The 21,175-nt window shown below is 39.4% G+C and overlaps 1 protein-coding gene across 15 annotated transcripts in view; it reads left to right on the top strand.

The window, feature by feature from the left end:
* mef2aa (myocyte enhancer factor 2aa) overlaps window positions 1-21,175 on the top strand; it is a 63,030-nt gene that overhangs the window by 17,185 nt on the left and 24,670 nt on the right. For 14 of the 15 annotated variants that reach the window (XM_044194030.1, XM_044194043.1, XM_044194041.1 and 11 more), the window contains 2 exons: window positions 4,475-4,688; window positions 12,377-12,580. In XM_044194030.1, coding sequence (XP_044049965.1) covers window positions 4,635-4,688; window positions 12,377-12,580 — 258 coding nt within the window. In that variant the 5' untranslated portion in view covers window positions 4,475-4,634. The remainder of the gene's footprint in view (window positions 1-4,474; window positions 4,689-12,376; window positions 12,581-21,175) is intronic. The other variant, XM_044194035.1, reaches the window with a different exon arrangement.

Here is a 21,175-nt window from a genome sequence, read left to right as displayed (position 1 = left end):
ACACCAACGTGCTTTTTAGGGTTGTACAAATTTTTCTTATGTTGATTGGAAGGTTTATGAAATTACAACATTAAAATGTATCAACCTCATAACAACAGACAGACCATAAAGTTTTGTCTAAAAGATGCAACACACACAGTTTGTGCTGTAGGATTACTGGTGTTGTGAACAGGTACAGACTTTACAAATAGCTCTGAGCTGCTGTGAGCGGAGATTGTCAGATCTGATGCTGCACTCGCTGTCCTCTGTGCGTCCACACGGAAAGGGCTTCCCTTAGTATAATTACATGGTGCTCTTTCTGTATTCACAGACCAAAACCGACCTGTTAGATAACGTAGCTCAACCAATAGCAGTTCTTTGTGGTAGTAGCAAATATTCAAACTCCACTTTCTGAAAGTTTGTTGTTAATAAGCTGTAACGTCAGTCCTTGTTTCTCAAGCCATTCAAATCTACCAGTACCAATCCAATAAATCGGATTGTTGCATCCAGGGTTTCCCCTAGAAAGTTGTAAGTGTGCCATCAGCCAAGTGTCTTTTTTGATGGGGGCCCTGCGAGGGCCAGCGACAGACCGATGGCAGCATTAAGGTAGGGCCCTATAGTTTCTGTGATAACAGAATCACGAATGGTATTGTGGAACTGATAATTTAAAAAAGCTATAACACAGATTCCATAGGACCCTTCATTACGTCAGTGCTAAAAGCTGACTGTAGATTTGAAAATATATGTCATAAATAAGTCATTTATTCAACACATTTCAAAAATCAACAACTATAGCAGAGTGTCACAAATAATCTGACAATGTACAGTCTTGGAATGCTGTGTTTTCAACAACAACAACAACAAAAGAAGTTAAATTAAATTAAAATAAATAATATCAAAGTTTTTGCGCTCTACAAAAACTTGTATTCCAGTCCTGATTAGCTACTGTGCTAGATTAACCAAGTGATCCAAACTGATTTTAAGGCCTAGGGAAAAATCGGCACTTGGTGCATTCCATTAGCTTATAATTAGGTCCTCTCCTTTATGAGCACTGGAGTAAAAAAAAACAACTTATTGAGTTGGGACTTTTGTAGTAGGGTTTACATCCTGTTTACATCAAGTACACAAGTATTTATTGAGGTGGCCTCATAGCCTCGTGTTGTCCTGCTCCTGCTTCCAGGCTCAGTTTGCCCCCTTTCTTTTTCTCTTTTTATGTTTATCTCTTCGTCTCTGTTTCCTACACACATACACACATGCACACACACACACATACACACACACACACACACACACACACCCACAAAGAGCACATGATTTGGGCCATAAACAGACACTCTGTCCTGTTCTAACACTCAAGAGAAGTCAGTGTGTCATGCACAAACATGTACGCTGCTACAGTACAGACATTGTTCTCCTTTGTAATCTGACCATCTTCTGACATGTCTAGTGGTGCCAGCTGAAAAGTTTGCACTTAATTCTGGTGATTGAAATTGCAAAACTGCGTTTGATCTACAGTGAAGTATGTTGTGATATGATCAACCAGAGCATTACATTGGCGTGATCATTCAAGGTTTTGTCAGCAAGATGTTTTCTCTTTCGGCTAATTTTTGATGAATGTGGACACTAAGTTTGGAGCACGGCACACCTGCAGTCTGAAGGCCCTCTCAGCTTGTCATTTCCTATCTGTGTAAGAGAAATGTCAAGACACAGTCTATTATGCCTCTAGACTTGAACTGTCCTGCTGTGACAGCTCCTCTGTATAAAGAGAAGAAAGGATGTGCGCGTGTATGTGTGAGAGTGTTTTGATTATTTCTGATGTACAGTTTCACTGGACTTTTATAAAATGGGCAAGATTGCAGCATTTTGGAGGAGCAGATTGTTATTTTAGATGTATTTTCGATGTTACATGGATGAACACATGGCGGTGTGATCAGTTCAGACCAGCCTCAGCAGATGATTACAGATTAGTCCACCTCAGATAAGTTCCTCTAAACCAACACCAAATTCACACATAAGTACATGGATAGAACTGTAGAATACTGTAACTAGTGCATCGAAATTCAAACAAATGAAACAAATGAAATATTTTTTTTATGGTCACCTATAAATAGCAAACAATATAAACCCCCTCAACCAACCAGATCACATAGTGTACAAACAGAGTAAGAAAAAGATTATCTTCTCACCTTCATGCAGATAAAATATACCACAGTGGTCAGTTGTCTGTCAAGTACGTCACTTACCTGTTTTGCAAAAAGCATTGAACTTATTTGTAAAACCAGAACTCAAAATGAAAGCAAGAAAGAATCAAGATTGCTGTAGAAATCCAAATTTCTGTCATTATATTAACATTTTAAACACAGCGAATTCACCAGCATACCTCCCATTCCAGTAAATTCACTAAAGGTTTCAATATTATACAAAAAAATTATAGTTACGGAATTATCACTTTTTGCAACTTGCACTACTATTGCTTTCAGGTTGGCTCAGGTATGTCTTTGGAGGAGCTGACCCCCCCCCCGACGTCCCTCTATTCGAACACAGCTCTGTCAGTGTGTGTGTGTGAAATGGTGAATGAACAAGAACATCGTCATTCTCCCTGGCCTGTTGTGATGTGGTTTGGGGAAATTCTTTGTGGGGGTTTAGTCGGTTACTTTCCTGGCTCAGACAGCCATGCGTGGGTAGTTAGCGAGGTGATCTCAGTCAAGTTTGCCTACAGTGGAGCCCCGATTCAGACAGCCAGACACCATAATGCCAGTCCATCTGTAACCCATAATGACTGTGTGCCACTGGACCTGGTCATTTTCATTTTCACTGCCAATTCGGCCCCTGGCTTCCTCGCCTAACTGCTGACTGCATCTAATGGCCTGAGTTGTTAACCTTTCTACATTTGTACTCATAGGGGAAATGTAGTTGTTTAGACATTTTCTATTTGCTGAGTGTAAGTGATGGATGCGCCTCCAGGGAGGGGGCTATATCTCTTCTTGCAGAGAAACAGAGACAGGACAGAGTTAGATGTTCCCTGGGGAACAGTGCAGTCTGAACCACTGGCTAGGTTACAAGCTCATGTGGGAATATACCCCCACCCTCCTCATCCCCCTCCAGCCCAGGAGATTTCAACTACTGACAACCCCAGACTGGGTGCTCTCTTAATCATCTTAAGAGCAAAGCTGGCATCAGGGTGGGTCAGCTCAGGAAGAGTAAGGAAATGTTGCTGTTCTGTATCTGCAGGCAGGGAATGGTAAACTTCTTCTACTGTATTAAAGTGAACATAGCTTTGTAAAACATCAAATCATATAGAGATTAAATAAATCTAGTTGCAGTACGTTAATCAGAATATTTTGGGAAATGCACTTATTCGCTTTTTTACCGAAAGGTAGCTGAGAAGATTTATACCACTCTCATGTCTGTATGGTAAAAATGAAGCTACAGCCAGCAGCCGGTTAGCTTAGCTTAGCACAAAGACTGGAAACAAAGGGAAACAGGTAGCCTGGCTCTGTCCAAAGGTAACAACATCCACCTACCAGCAGTAGTCACTAATTAACATGTTATATCTCCTTAGTTTAATCCATACAAAAACCAAAGTGTAAAAATGACAATTTTCCATTTTACGAGAGTTATGTACTGGACCATTTCTTGGCTGGAACCAGGTGCCAGGCAACCAGTGGAGATTCCAGGAAGGTACTGCTAGGGCTGGGTACAGAGCTTTGATACTTTTATGGCCCTGTTGCTTGTTAGTCTGTTCACCACATCGTCCACCAGGATGACTGGCGCATCCTCTCGCCACCGCGGGGATGGATAACCTGGAACCGAGGCAGGTAGCGTTTCTGATGGCAAACATGGTGTTGCTTAAAGTTACAGAATGGCAGATGGTTGTCAGACCTGGGCTAGCTGCTCTTTAGCATAGAGAAAGTAAGAGGTCTCACTCTGCCACTATTTCCCAGTACCACAAATGTCACCCACACAGTCATTCCCGTGGCATCCAGTATGGCGTATTGCTGCCATACTGTTTGTTATTAATGTTGAGAGTGGTATCAATCTTCTCATTTAAGTCTCCAGAAAGCAAATAAGCATATTTCACAAAATGTCAAACTATTCCTTTTAAAATATTAGCTTCTAACTTCTATCTAACCTTTAGAATTAAAGTATTTTGATCATTTAGATTATTTTGGAGAATGTGTGTCACCAGCTCTTATTGCTATTGTTTGAATGTATGCATTTAATCGTGTTTAGTTCAATACGACTAGTCAGTGAGTCTTGTATAGCTGCTGCCCTCTAAGTGTGAAGTTGTCTTTCACTGACTTCAGCTGTGGTTCAAGTGCAGCAGCAGAGGAGATAAGAGTACGCCATGTGGGTCTCATACTTTCTGAATGTGCTTGAGAACAGAATACAGACCCCGGTGCTTTGAAGTGCCTAAGGAGACATTGTTGAGTGTCAAGTTAACTTTTCTGTTTTTCTTTCCCCCCACCCCCAATGTTTTTTTGTCCTCTTGCAGATTGTGGTGTGGTCTGTTGAAAAGCGTATTGCAAAGAAAGAAGAAAGAGCGAATACAAGAAGAGAGACTGTTGCACGATGTGCTAGGAGAGTGGGGAAAGAAAATTGTGTTGTTTTTCTGATATTGTTGAGGTGTCAGAGAGACCGAAAAAGACGCAGCCATGGGGCGGAAGAAGATACAGATCACCAGGATCATGGATGAGAGGAACAGACAGGTGAGTGTCAGAATTTGCAATCTATCTATTTATCTATCTGGAGCACTTAAAATATTATTATCAATTATAATATTAGCTTATTTCTTAGCTTATTTTACAAGATGCTGCTGTATCCTTCTTTTGTGTCTGAGAACGAAAGTCTGCTCTGTACCTGTCTGAAGGTTACAGTCCTCCTATTTTCCTTCCTGCCTTGGACCAGAGTTCAGCAGCTGTCATGGTGTGCATGGATCTAAACAGACATACCTCCCTCCCCAAAGTCCCAGCCAGCTGAACAGGGACCATGACATTTCTTTGTCAGTGCGGTTGTATTTACAGACATGATTCCCCTGCCACCCTGCAATTTCAGCCAGAGAAGTTGATGAGGCAGCAGGAGCGCTGGGTTGCAGCGGGGGCCTCATGGCGTGGGAGTGAACTGAGGGTAGCGAGGAGCACAGCGGGCCGCCTGTGGCCTCCCCACACTGTAGGGCTTGTCCCCTGGCCTGGCAGTATGGCTGGGCCCCTTCGCTGTAGCCCTATGTGTTTGCAGCTGTTTGGTAGTAATTAGGAGCCGCCACTGCACCACAGCACCCTCTCATTTGCAGGGTGGGTCAGCAGGACACACAGCACCCTTCTCTGCCTTGGCTACACTGGTCCCAGCAAGCCGCAGAGAGGGAGAGAGCTGGAATTCACTCTGTCTGTGCACATTAAATATAAACTCCTAAACAGCAAAACACTGTACAAAACAGCCATGGTCTGTTTGAAACAAGAATAACAGGCTTGGACATCTATAGCAGGAAGGCTGGAACCATTTCTTTTTTAGCTACACTCCCTTTGATTTAAGAGCTAAGTTGAGGAAGCGTGAGCGCAGTTTTTGACGAATTATACCAATTAATGAAAATGCATAGGTCTCCCATAGCCAAGTAGACCACATCTTGTTAACACCCCCTCAAAATATAATTTGCATTCCTTCACAGGTGGAACAACTTTTTGCTGTGCACACAGAAATATAATGGAGGCACAGTAGTGCTTCCTCTCCTGAGGGTATTAACATGATATAGTGCTAGCCAATTGGTACTCTGACCGTGTCTCTGTCTGTTACTGTGAGTAGCAGTTCAGCCAAGTGCAAAACAAAAATCCACACTGTGGGCCAATTATCAGTATAACACCTGGCTCTGGGTGGGATCCAAACAGGAGGGCAGGAGAGGAATCACCACTGGCTCATTGCTTCTATCTACACTGTATACAGTGACCTGTGACATCAGGGAAAAAAAGAAAGAGAGGAAATTACATGAAAACAGGTTGTCAACTGTCCCCCTTCCTGTAACCCTTCAGATGAACCATTCTTTATACTGCATATATGAAGGGAGTGATGAAAGACATTTTGCTGTATTGTTTCACAGAAAAGTAGAGCTGCAGGGAGAGATATTGTTTATTATTAATGTGTCTCCCAAAGTTGAGTGTTTGCATCAGATTTTAAATGTCTCACTGTATAATTTGTGAGAAAGTTTATCAGCAGAACGCAGGCTTTTCAGCTTGCATTTAGTTGGTTTTAGCTGGCTCAGCAGAGAATCTGCTGTGACAATAGGCTGCCGTGCTAAAATAAAGCTTTGGTATAAAGTGATGTATGCGCGTGTATCTTTTTTTTCTGTGCGCCATGAAGTGCACAGTGCCATCTCTCTGGGGCGTGCTCCTAACCAAGGGGGAATAGCCATTAGCATATGGTCCCCATTGTCAGGAGACAATTTGAATCTTTATCTACGCCGCTCTGCTGCTAGCTATCTATACTCATAGCATTAAAATGAAAGAAGTCCTTAAGTGGGCTAATTAGATAGTATTGCTATACGGGATGATGTGTGGGGACAACGGGGGCTCCCTTGCATTATCACTTCAGCTGCTTTAGGAGGGCTGTTAACCTTTCAGGATTTATAACACAGAGTGTGGCAAAGGCTGAGAAGGTCTGTAATTGCACAATCTATCAGTAATTGTGAGTGCAGAGTTTAGACAGGCAGTGAACTTAGCAGAGATTTTTTTAAATTTTGCTTCAAGTCATTACCGACAGTGTATAATGACAACACATCTTCATAATTCAGAGTAATGCAGTGTATTGTGAAAAAATGACAAGTAAGATAAGATAACAATTAAAATATTGTACAGTTGTTGCATACATCGTGTATAAGGAAGACATTTTGTGCAGCAAAGTGTGTGTCTCTGCTGTGTGGCCCTGCAGTGGTGTACAGAATCAGACATGAAAGCAGCAGAGGTCCCATCATGCATACTGTAGGATACCTTAGTAAAGAGTCAGTTCCTGAGCCATGCCCTGCATAAGTAATGGTCCTACAACACAGCGGCGCAGTCATCAGCCAGACTGACATGCTGATTGCAAATGAATGCTAGATAACAACCAGACAACAGCACCGCCCTGGTTGATTCTCCTCATTTTCAGTATTTACAGCAATTATTACGTTTTGAGTCACAGAGAAATACACACACACACACATTTATTATACACTATTGTCTAACATTTTCATCATCTCTCTCTCTTTATGTCATACCCACACATACAATGCCTTACAGTGGAATAATATGGACCAGTGAAATGTGGCCTTCAGAAAGAGAGGAGTATCTGTTTGACGTGACAGGTTTGGAACTCATGAACCACGCAAAATAACAACAGCAGGGCCAGTGGCACTCAATGAGCATTTTCAGGGTCTTTCACCTACTTCTCAGAGCAGCTATCATGGTGTGCGTGGATCTACAGGGGGAATGATGGTGTAGAGGGGAGGGTACAAATTAGTCCTGTAAGTTAGTGTAGGGAACAGGCTGGTGTAGCCTGGTGAGCAGTGTCTAGTGACGTCCTCTTGATGCCATTAAGCACGCTCACTGGGGGTAATTGCCCAAGTCATTAAAAGTTTGATGATTTTGCTGCTGGGTGGAGGGTTGCTGCCCTTGCTGTGGCTCATTTTGGATTTTGCTCTGGCACATCAGATGCCTGTGGGCACAGAGCAGCTCTCTCTCTCACACACTTTCTCTCCAGGGAGCAACACAGCACATACCTCCCATTTTTCAGCCTTCACCTATTCTTGAAGTTCTGAGTGGTCGTCATTAGTTTTTTGACAGGTAAAGAGCTTGTTGATAGACCATGGACAGAACAGAGGAACGCTGTTAAATGTGACATCAAGCGCATATATTATCATTGTTCAAGATGATATGTAGTTTTCACAGCACTGAAGCGGCAAAACATGAAGTCGGGTGATGGTGATTGTATTTTGCTGTCGAGTGTTACAGAAACAGTGTACCTTATAATGCATCACTAAAATACTCACGCTTTTAGATGATAAAATATATTTACAATTTTATCAACACAGCACACTGTCTCTTATGACAATTACAGTTTTCAATAGATTGAACAAGCCAGTTGTCCTTAAACTGGATCATTCTCGTTATTGATTAGAGATATTTCTAGGAAACCTACTTACATTTTGTTAACTAGCATGTCATCCCCTCCACTAAACAGGATCAGTCATGGCTACTGTAGGTTTCAAGGTCAATCCCACCCAGTGGACGAGGCCTTTGCGCTCTAAGTTGTCCACATGGGGATCCTGGGGCTGTCCCCTCTCCCAGCGAGAGCTGATCCAGGCAGACAGTCGTTGTGGCCCTGGCCTGTCTCCCAGGCCCACACACTCTGGCACTGCATAGCCAGGGCAGCAGCCACAGGGCCTGGGTCATTCTGCCAGCTGGTGCCAGACCTCTCTGACCCTCAAGCCCGCTCTCACGTCTGCCATGGGGGGTGTCAGAGGTGACATGAGGTTCTAATAAGGCCGCTAGCTCCTCACCCCTCCGAAGGTGTTAGTGACTCAGGCATCTCCTGCCATGCCCCAGTCACAGCTGCACTCTGAGTCCCAGATGTCTTGTTTGTCATCTTGGCACCTCTGCCTGAGGACAGACATTGATAGACCTTATGATTGACACATCAACTCTGTGTGGATGTGTGTGTTGGGGTTTGTTGTAGCATATGTTATTATATACTATACAGTTTCTGTGGCAGAGTCTGTCTTGTGGAGGATGAAAAATGTGATGAATAGATGGTTGCATTTAGCACACCTAGTTATCATGTAAAAATCAGTTAACTGCTCAGTATACTGACCGATTATTTCATTTAAAAAAAGTGACTAGAACTACTGAGCCCAGTTTCTCCAAAAGGCAAATTTGCTTATTGCTGTTTATCTGAAATGTTTGCAATTTCCTCTTGAGTTTCATTTAGTCAGTTACTGTGAATAAAGATTCCCATATATAACCACTCCAGAATTTTATTTAGGCACATAGGGTGAATTTACCTCTTCTATCTATTAGGGGAAGATGGCATGCTTTTCTCTGCTGCAGCACCACTCTGTGATTTTGACTGATATCATTGGTGGATTTTTACAGAAACATCTTGCATAATGCAGCTTAAAATACTTTTTTAGCTTGCAAATAAAACATGTAAAACTCATATCCAAAGTATAGAAACTATGCATAGAACAGAATTACCAAGCTCAATTAAAGCTCAGTAAAACAGGTAATGGTGGTGGGACACTTGAAATGTGGAAAGTGTCAATTGAGAGCAGAATTACCACCTCATCTTGACTTGACATCTCAGCTTGGCACAGTCTAAATGAAATGCTAGTATAGTCACTGATATGTCTGGTGTTGTGTAAGCTGTTATAATGATCTTATCAAAAGTAGAGAAAGTTGGGATCACTCCAGTTTACTGGAAGTTTAAATGTGGCCACCCTTCTCTTTTGCCCTGACATTCGACAGCTGTACGATGCACTGGTATAGTGGTACAACACAGCTTTACAATACTGAGGCTAATCCTGTCATTGTGAATTACATGAATTAGTCAGGGAGCTAGACTACATGTATACCACATCTTACTATATGCGCGACTCAAATTTTTTAAACCACATTGAGTGTCTTTGTGGGTGTCTTTGACTTGGTGAATCATAGGAAAGCTCCACCAGTGAACCTCCCACTTGACCTCAGGGATGTTTGTGGTTTTCCACTGTCTCACCAGTCACCCCAGAGAAGATTGGGGTGGATGGAGGTATTTGTATATGCTGGTCTTTATGCTCAGAGCTGTTTTGTGTCATGACTTATCAAATTAAGCTGGACTTCTTACATATTTTAACAAAAGCAAAAAAATAGGGCAAAATTGTACAAAACAGCATCCTTCTTTTCCTATTAAAGGTAACTGTGTAAGTACAGAAGAGTAATGTGGTCATCACCTTTAATGGCTGTGTGAGCAGCAGCTGGCTTTTGTAGAGGTACTGTGTCTGGGGCTGGGGCAAGGACCAAGTCTCAGTGCTCCTGCTGAGGTTGAAATGAAGCTGTGCCTGGGTCAGCAGCCCTCCACTCAGCACTCTGCCATGCATCCAGGTGGAACAAAGTCCTCGCTCAGCGTCTCATCCTGGGCTTCCTGCTGAAAGGTGACATCTCCATGGCTTAACAGCAACATTCATCTGCTAAAGAGCATACAATTTGTTAATCATTTCCCCACATGACAGTCCCTGCTTTCCAGTTGGTTAGGCAAACAAACAAATATGCAAGCAGGGAAATGAGCAAGTGGGCAGCACTGGTGTTTAGCCAAAGGGGACTAGTATCAGCTGGTTAGAACTGCAGGTGCTCTAAGTGGGTAGAAATGTACCTGAGACTGGGTCTCTTGTCTGCCTCCATGCAGTGATCCACCTTGAGAAAATCATCAAAACCACAGAATGCAGTTTCTGCCTCACTAAACTCACTCAAAGGCTTTATGTGTCTGTGATTTGCAAGGAAACATGTCATTCGATTCAGCTTCTCCTGTATTTAAACATTGTCATTTCAAGAAATATCATTTTAGAATCATGTTTCCTTGCAAATCACAGACACATACCACATATGAGTTCGACAAACATCGGTGCATTGAATAGAAAATGACACGAGGACAGGCTCCTCTGTGTCTAGAGTGGGAATAATGGTCCTGTGTAATTACCTGTAGTGTGGAAGATTTGAAATTCATTTATCACAGTTGGAGTGACCCCACTGCCTCACTTACATAGACACTATGCAACACATAGGATTATACTGCATTATACCAGTTAAAATGAGGGTATAGCCGCAAGCTGTGACCAATTAAATTCCTCTCTTAGTAGGTCAGTGAAACTGATGGTGAATACAGACACATCCACTCCTCTGTGTCTCTAAGTACAGCTTTTTATTTCTAAGCACATGTTGTATAATACACATTTGACAAGACACATGCACTAAAGAAAAACAAATCTGAAGCCATGATTTCAAATACACATTTTAAAACTATTTTCTGCAAACAACCATTACAAAACCAAAGGAGAAAACAGCTACATTTCTATCCTCCCTCCCTGTGAATTATGTTTTTAGCTTGAGAAATGACTGTAGCATACTGTAAAGAGGTGGTGCAACATAATGACATGTGTGTATGGGTCTGAAGCGACCACAGAGACAGAGCTGCAGAGATACAGGGCATAAAGTCACTTTGCAGAGAGGGTTGCATTACCATTGGAGTGATGTATGACCCAAAGTCCCATCTGAGGGCTCATGTTACAAGGCTTATGCTGCACTACAGAGATAGCTTTCCGTATATGGAGTCAGGGGCTACAGTAATGTATGGACCCCTGTTGTTGCCAAAGCTCTGACTCAGCTCGCTGACTTGTGCCTCTAACGCTGACCTCTGTCCTGATAACTAGACATTTCAGACATGCACTATGTCATTGCAATCATTCCTAAAGAAGGGATGATCTTGTTTTCTGTTACCTTGGTTATAGCAACATTGTTATTATATAACAAGACTGTTAATACTGTACGTTCCAGATGAAAGTATTTGTTTTTCAGTTGCTTTGCTTTTCAAACTTAGCAGAACTCTTTACTTAGGGATTGTATACAAATGCTTTATGCATAAAGCAGCTCTTCAGTGTTATTTAGAGCAAGTTGCCACCACAATTCAGAGGTGGAAGTACATTTACTCCATTACTGTAATTTAGAACAATTTTTTGGTACCTGTGCTTTACTGTATTTCTATTTTATGCTACTTTTTTACTTAGTTTTACACCACTACATGTCAGAGTGAAGTATTGCATTTATTACACCACTACATTTATCTGACAGCTATTGTTACATTGCAGTTTAAGATTTTACATACAAAACATATAATCAGTTTATAAAATATGAGGCATTGTTATAGCTGACAGTATATAAAATAGTTAAAATTAGCTCCACCTCGACCAACTACAACATTTAAATGCTGCTTACACATTAATACAGTGGTAAAAAAGAAACAATGATATAATAAATAAGAACATGTTGCATAATAAGTATCTTTACTTGTGATACTTTTGGTACTTTTTGCTGATAGTACTTTTGTACTTTTACTTTAGTAAATTTGAATGCAGGACTTTTACTTGTAATGGAGTATTTTTACACTGTGGCATTGCAATTTATACTTAAGTAAAATATGTGAATACCACTGACAATTGTACAGTAAACATGGAGTTGTAAAAATAAACTACTGCTAAATTGCTAAATTGACATTTACGCTTGTGCAAATTGATTGTATAGATGTACAAATTTCTATTTTGTTCACTTGACTTTGATTTTCTTTTTAATTTAGAGAAACCCTTTTCTTCTGTAATGGATGGTTTTGTTTTCTGTGTGTTCCTCAGGTTACCTTCACAAAGAGGAAGTTTGGCCTGATGAAAAAGGCCTATGAGCTGAGCGTACTATGTGACTGTGAGATAGCCCTCATCATTTTCAACAGCTCTAACAAACTGTTCCAGTATGCCAGCACAGACATGGACAAAGTGTTGCTGAAATACACAGAGTACAACGAGCCCCATGAGAGCAGAACCAACTCTGACATTGTAGAGGTGAGTGTCGCCTTCTAACTTTTTTCACAGCATTCCTTTTCTCTCACTGTGATCAAGTATGTTCTCTTCTTTATGATTTGTTCTAAGATTTAGGCTAAATTAATCATTTTAGAACTGGATTTCAGACTATAAAATATATTTATTCTGTGACAACTGTAGGCTTAAAAGCTGTGTAAATGATCCAAGGGTAGTGTTTTAGACACGCATGAGTGAGGAACAAATAACAGTTTCCTTCTAGTCACCATTCAGATAGGGCACATGAGGTCTGCATTCCCTGATAAGTTCAGTTTTTCTTGTGCCCATCAACTGACGTGGAAAACCTATCTCTGCACACGCATGCACACAGTAGCTGCTGACCACCACTGCCAACACTGTTTCCCATAGATATTGTACCTGTAGGGCTTAGTTCTCTGTCTGCTCCTCATCACAGACCATCGGCTTGGCTATTGCTGCAGTGAAAATACAGTGTTTAGTACATTCCATACTGCTCTATAAAACTCAACAAGCACTTGGGTTTCCTGGCAGCTCCTGCATGCCCAGCTACTAGCGGAAGAGTAAGCCACTTGTTATGCCAGCATACCAAACTGCCAGCCAAAAGTGTAAAAGCCAAAGTAAATGAGAATGATTAGGGATACATCCTGTTCCAGACATCTTTCATTGGTTGTTTCTCAGCTTATTCAAGATCTGCTTTAAGAGGCTGGTATCTTCATTCTGACTAAATGAAAGCATATACAATGTATGATAATGCCCATCGATAAACTCATGACATGGCTAGTATAAAGTTGCCCATTCATTTTTACATTACATTTAGACTAGCTTCTTCTGCACTAAGATATTTTTTATTAGACAATGCAGAGTGTTGCATCGCAATACTCTGGCGTTTTTGCTACCACCTGCTCACCAAAACATACAGCATTTTTATTACTGCTGCCCAATTAAGAGACATTAGGGGTTTAAGATGGGTGAGATTGAAAAATGTCAAGAATCCTAGCTCTGGAAAAGACTTTCACTTGGAGAAATTAGTGAAATTACATGCAGCATAAAGGAGTCAGCTGTGGCCCATTATCTTTTATTCATGCTGCTGCTGCTTGTGAATTACCTGCTTGGCAGAGCTGCAGAAGAGTGCTCTGGCATCCAGCAGACAGTCCTCCATCAGGGGCCCTCAGAGCAGAGCAGGGGCTCACCTGCATAAAATATACATGGATGCATTCCTTACTTACGTAACATTGACCACAAATTTGTTTTTGCTGTGACTCTGGAAGCTGTCTTATTTTAAACAAGCAAACACAACAACATCCCATACTCAGCATCCTTATGGGGTCATTCCACTCAGGCTGTTATATCGCATGTATTACATATATCTGTGGTCTGTTTATGTTATGGTGTAATTGGAATGTACATTGTACATAATGTAGCACCAGTGATACCATGCTGTTTTCCCACTTAGTCCTTCTGGCTACTCTCAAGGAAGCTGCCCCGCTACACAAAAGGTGAGAGAACAAGCCACTGTTGTCCCCGCTCACTCGGCCATCATCTTTGCAGATATGCACAAATCTCGCTCTGCCTGCTGGCTACGTGGTCAAGGTTCAGAAATGAAGAAGCAGAGCAGAAGTAACCAACCCAGTTCACCTCACAGCATCACCACATAACCCCACTATTCCTTTGGCCAGGGAGCCGGTGTCAGAGGTGGTTGATAATCCATGAAAGCTATGATTTGATTATGTTTTAAGAGAAATCCTAATCTGAACTCTTCTTTCGGTGAAGCCCTTTTCAGTCTTTGCGCTTCTCCACAGCTGTACAGATGCTTGTACACTACATGGAGGAGCTGATGCGTTTGTATTGATGGGAAGAATCCACCCTTCCCCCATTTATCTAGCGAAATGGGCCTCACATGAGGACACTTACACTGGACACTTATCTAAGTTTTTAAATTGTGTTAAACCAATCTTTGCCATGCAAACAATCATGTGCTCATTTGTCCGGTTTGGGAGGCCAGAAAAACCCTCTTCCACTTTTCATTGGGAAGCTCGCCCCGTGTGAGAAACTAAATCAAAGGTCACATTCCTGCTCAGTAGTACCATCTGTAGATAAAGGCTGAGCTGTGCAGTGTGGGAGAACAGTCTCCATGTTTTCCACAGATGGATGCATGCCTGGGCCACAGTTTGATAACCCAGTGGAGGGCTATGGACTTTGTCTCAAACTTGGCTCGCAGTCCAAAGCAGAGAAGTAGGCTCAGGTTTTTCTACTATGTGTGTGTTGGTGTGTGTGCTTGTGCGTGTCAGCATGTGTTGATGGTCTTAACCTTACCAACACTCCAGGCGACAGGTGAACTGTTGTATGAAATCTCTCTTTTTATGCACTTACCTGTGTGTGTCACATGAACCCTTCTTAATTTTTAAACAGTATATTAAGGTGGAATGTTTTCAGATGTAATAACTTAGTAAAACAATTATTTATTGTTTTCTCAAGAGCATATAGTAAAGAACCACAGTGCTGTTGTTTGCCTGGTGCGTAGTAAAACAGCAAAATCAGCAATTTCAACTTAAGGTAAACTGGATACCACTCAGAGTAAAAAAATGTCTTTTAGGGTCACATTTGCTCTATCTTTATTCTTTTGTAACGTAGAACTTGCATAATAAATGTGGTAATATGTTTGTGTTATTGTCAACCAAGCAAGTATTCATGGCTGAAGGTTTTATGATGTTATTTCCATTGTGTTTCGTATTGAATTCTGTTTATACCACAAATGAAAATGCTGCCGTTAGTCATTAGATTAATCTAATAATATTTACTCTTCCTCCCCTCTCCACTAGTGGAGCTAATGAGATTTTGCTATAACCTCACACCGTTCTCCAGCACACAGAAAGATCACTGTGTTTCCAGGAGAAACCTTGAAATCAGAGAGTAACTTCACAGCCGTCATTTGGCATTTATTTGTCCTCCCTGTTCAATACAATTAAGGTATATGGTATAGATTAGGATTAATCAGATTTGCACGCACACAGAATTAACATTAAGACTTAATCTTATAAAATCAGGGCTGTGAATAGGCTTTAACCCAATATGAGAATGGAATTTTTGTCAAATACCAATGCCTTGTAATAACTGGACTGCATCATGTGCAAAGCATTGACTTTTCACTTTTGTTTTTTTTAAAATGTCTTTTACCCTGATGATTTGTGAGAGTAAACAACCCAAGATCATTCATAGGGAAATTCTGCTTATCTTCCTCATAATAAAGAGGGGTGGCCATTGTTAATGTGACTTGGGAAAAATTCCTTCTCTATTTATGAAGAAACGCCCCCTCTCACAAGACCACTAGAGTGAGAGGAAATGAGCGGGTAATTTCCATTAGGTTTTATTTCATGATCCCTATCAGCCATTGTTATAAATGGAGCTGTATTAATCATTCAATAAGATATGTTAATTTTGACCATTACTGAATGTCAAGCCTTGTGTTTTCCTCTGAATCACACCTTTTTTTTCCTATTTTGTGTGTGAATTTCATGACTGCCCTTTGCAGATTTTACAGTAACAAAAGCTGTGTACCATATCATCACAGCTAAGGGTTAAATTTGTCATCATGTCCCATATTCTGTATTTTTTTAATAATTTTTTTTATCAATGCATTAAGCCGCTGAGCTTCAGAAGTGCATTTTCAGCGACTTACAGCTCAAAGAAAAATAAATGTTATTACTAGTTATGGAATGAATCCCGTACAGTGCTTTGGGCTGAATGAGCACCAGGAGTTTCAGACAGGCGATGTTTATGTTGTCAATCAAAGGATGAGCAGTGATTAAGACTCATTTCGATCTTAATAAATGCAAATTGGCACATCTGCTATGGTGGGCTAGCTGTCCAGACTCTTCAATTAGCATGATTGATCAATTATCCTCCTGCTGGTGGCTCACTGGAAATGGAGGGGGGTGGGGGTAGGAAGAGAGATGAAAGAGCATGAGAAAAAATAATGAACAGAACACTGTCCAAAACCTTCACTCAATAAATCAGATTCTTTATTTGATTAGACTAAAAGAATAATGGAATTTCATTTTACTCAAAGAGGGCGCTCACTTTAGCAAACATTTCTTAAAAATACACAGTGATAAGTATAACTGAAAAAGCTATGTGGTTATGAATGTGTAATCATGACTTTTTAACTTCATTTGTTTTTTTTTGTGTGTTGGCATTCCCATTGTGATACATCAACTTTACATGAACAAAAACATAATTTGCATTTCAAATCTGCATCTGATTCTCCATCAGTAGATTTTCTGATCAACTATTCTTGTGAGAAATGAGCTTCAGCCATACAAATATTTAGTAGATCAGAACTCTTTCAACTCTGAAGTCTGTTGAGTATATTGTGTTCCGCAGATTGTTTGCATTTGTTTTAACAGTAAACACAAATCCCTGAATATCAAAGCACACTGCTAAGACTACTCTGAGTAACAGAGGCAGATTGTCCCGAGTGTGTATTTATAATTGTGAAGCAAAAACATAACAGAATGGTCAAATGAGGCTCTGGCTGACACACAGGGAAACTGTCACTACTGCTATGTTCTTTTATGCAATAGCGATTGTTACTGTAGCTATGTTATAGCTAGTATAGCTATCAAGGCAATAATATATTTATATATTTAGTGTAAAACTACACATTGATCATATAATAAGGCGGAAAAACACAAATTAATACAAAAATGTACAGGTCTTTTGTATATATGTAATAAAATAAATATATTTGTCAAAACTGATTTGGGTATTTAAATTAACCATAAGTCACTGTATTTAGTAAATTTAGCATGATAGATACATGAAGCTGTTTTTTTTTACTAATACATCTTACGTTGTATCGGTGGTATTCTGCAATTTAGAACAATCTACTGTTGTTAAATATACTATCCCATGAAAGTTTAATAAAGGATGACATCATGAAAATACAAATGGTAAACATGAAATATTTATGAGAAAATGTTTAACTTGGTAACTTGATTTGAAGTTGACCAGAGTCACAACTGTAGCTTTTGCATAATCTGCAAAGACGTTTGACATTTAAGATGGCTGATGGGTAGAATTGACTGGTTGCACTCCCTTCTTAAAGGGCCATACTGTACATTACCAGTGCTTTTACATGTATAAGCCTATTTCCTATTTCCTATGTATTCCTATTACATTATAGTCAGGGGCGGGACAGGCCTACTCACTGGTAGGGGGGTAGAGCTTTGGTTGTTTGTCCTCTGAGTAATATAATCGGTAATATTGTTCATAAACACAGTACGGATTGCCAAATTATGCCCACTGATTCAACCCTAGTTCACAGTTTATAATTTTAATCCTTGTATATTATTACTATAATATTCATATATCTGTCTATCTGTTTCTAGAACATATATGGTACAGTTTAGTAACTTACAATGAGCTGAAAGTACAGTACTACTACCACATTCCAGTATGTAATTTTCAATGTCACTTTAAAATATTAATATAGCATATTATGATTTTTCCTTGTTACACCTCGTGGCTTACCCAACATTATCTTAGTATTAATATATCATATCATGTAATAACATACCTTCTTTCGTAGCTACTAAACTGTGAGTTTGACGTTTTTCTTGTATGATGATATAATCCACCACACTAAACTAGTTTCTCCGCTACTGTCACTCTTGAAAACACAGAGAAACGCATACCCAAAATCTATATATTTTTTTACTTACCGAGCTTTTGAACTCCAAGATAATAAATTATTCAGTTAACTCCAAACAACAAACTAAATACAAGTTAGTGTCCAGTTTCATACTGACAAACCTGCCAATGACTCAGAAATTAGACAGAAGAACACACGCAAAGATTCACAAAAAAAAGCTTATCTGCCAGATTTTTGTTTTCTTTCCATCGTTTCAGTAGCTTAGCCCTTGTAGACTGTTAATTCTACTGCTAATTAAAATCCTGCCAGCGCTAATTTAAAATGAGACACAGTTCTATGTTAAATTTATTCTGCAGCTTATATCACTGAAAAAATCTTTTCACTCAGTGTTTTAAAAATTAAAATTTAAAAGGCTAAATTACCAAGTCCACCAAAAGCACCAAAGCAAAAGAAAGGTCAAGGGGCCCCTTAAAGGGGTACCAGACAGACAACACTGTAGGATCACCATAATGCCACCTGAATAGAGGGGTTAATGGCAGATGCATAGCCCACTGCATGATATTAAATCTATTTTTAAAATATATTTTATACCTTATAGTATATAGTCTATAAGTCTTCCAGTAGTGTAGTACATGTACATGCCTTATAGTAGTCAGTGTTTTAAATCACAAAAAAAAAGACTATAAAATTTAATTTATGGTTAAAATAAATAGGAAAATAGGGTGGGATCTTATGGGCTCCTTTATGGGGCCCCTTGTGGGCCCTGGATCGACTACCCACCCATAAAACCTATTATTATTATTATTATTATTATTATTATTATTATTATATTATTATTATTATTATTATTATTATTGTTGTTGTTGTTGTTGTTGTTGTTGTTGTTGTTCTTTAGTAATGCAATACACACTTTTCATGTTCATCTGCAACTAATAAAAGTAAGGTGCAGTCACATTATTCACAATTTATCTTACATCTCTGTGTATTGATTATCACATCAAATTGAAATGAATGGAAAATTCATAAAACTAAAACCCTACAACATGCTTTGGAAAATAGTTAGCGGTAAGGTACACATAATCTGTAGTTAATGGGCTAACACACAATAGTACGTTACATTGGTAAAACATTATTTAAAAGATTAAATATAAATACAATAAAACATTTCATAGTATGTTAAAAAGTAAAACAAGTAAACTAGTATAACACATAACACATCTTATAGTACATTAGTACATTATGACAGAAACATAAACGACATAACTTTCTTTGCAATAGAGCATTTTTTTCTGGATAGCAGGGGCGCCGCCAAGACTCGCGAGTCATATGTGCATAATGTGCTACTATCCGATATTTTACATTACGTACTCATTTAAATTAATAATGTCTAGTTTTCATAATAGTTCATGTGAAAGAAAATAACAAATGCATAACCAGCCAGACGCTTTTGACCATCCGTCACTGCGTCACAGTACGACCCCCCCACTCTTTTTTCTAAGCCAACTAGTTCTTTCGCTTTTTGTTTTTGGCTAGTGTTCCAGGTCTTCAGAGAAACATGCTTGTGTTCTCAGTGTTTTATTTCTTATTTTTCTCTGAAAAATAGTGAGCTGCCATTTCTAGAATAACATACATAGAGTATGTAGAATAGAATAACAAGTTAATTAAACATTTTGTATCTGGCATAGATTACACTTGACAAGTCATTATTCTCTATTTCTTATTGTCTGACTTGTCAAATTGCTCATTCTTTGTGTATAATTATCTACATCATTATCTATCATTTGCCAGTCTAGAGAAGAGCAGCAGTCTAAATGTAACAACAAAATTCAGCGAAGAATTCAGAGCAGATTGTTCTTATGTTTCAATCTAATATCAGATTGAAAAGCTTTGATAGTTACTAAATTTGTACTTTAAATGAGGTGAAAACTGTCAAATCAAACAAAAAGCTGGTCTGTTCTCCAATGTAGATGGTATCTGCCTCATGGTGTAGGTGCAGGGTAGGCTATTTAGGACAAATAAAGCTAATTTAAAAGTTTTCATTAATTAAATATATAGTTTCAGTGACTTGACGTTGTCAAGTCTTGATTACACTTAATATCTAATATATCTTTTGACATCAGTATTTCTCCCTACTATGCCATCATGATATTACTATTCTCCTTTTTGGTATTTCACCATAGAGCTCACAGCAGCAAAGATCCCTGAAATGAAATCCCTTTTAAGCTAAATCAAATGTCATTGCTATTGACATAGACTTATTGGGTTGATGTTGATTTTTCAGGGCTTTTCAATATATGTGAAATTTTCTGCCAGCCCATTTTTAATATTACAGAAAAAAGTATGTGCACTTTCAGTCTCATGTGATTTATTGGAGTGATATTAAAATGATTTTCTATATTTTTATTTTACTGTAGGTCACACACACAGTATTGTAAATTATCTTAAGTATGATGGTATTATCTTAAGAATAATTACTATTATGAAACCTTTTTTAATTTATGAATATATACATTATCTGTGATATTGCTTTGTAATTAGGAAGTTTCTTCTGTATGTTGCCACATAAATATGAACCTGGCAGTCAATCTCTTGTCTCTGGAGAGGTTGGTAAAGTAACAGCATGGGCAGCCATTAATTTGTGTTTCTGAATCCTCTTACCGCCTCTTGATTTGGGGCTTGTGTAAACACACCGTGTTGTGAAGATGAGCTGCTTTCCCCTGTGCACAACATATTTTATATACCTGAGAGTGGGCATTTAACCTTTGGGCCTGTGTTTCAGGTCAAGTCAGCTCCTGAGTCAGAACAAACTCACTGGCTGTTCATACTGTACAGCACCAGCATCTATTTTCAGACTAGTGCAGTAGGACAGGTTAAAAGTAAATAACTCACAAATATTATAGTGAAAACAAAGAGAAGGGTTATCTGTGTTAGCCACAGGAATACCTCTGATA

Source organism: Siniperca chuatsi, linkage group LG4 (genome assembly GCF_020085105.1).
Source record: "Siniperca chuatsi isolate FFG_IHB_CAS linkage group LG4, ASM2008510v1, whole genome shotgun sequence".
NCBI classification, from domain to species: domain Eukaryota; kingdom Metazoa; phylum Chordata; class Actinopteri; order Centrarchiformes; family Sinipercidae; genus Siniperca; species Siniperca chuatsi.
This window is presented reverse-complemented; position numbering and strand designations above follow the sequence as displayed.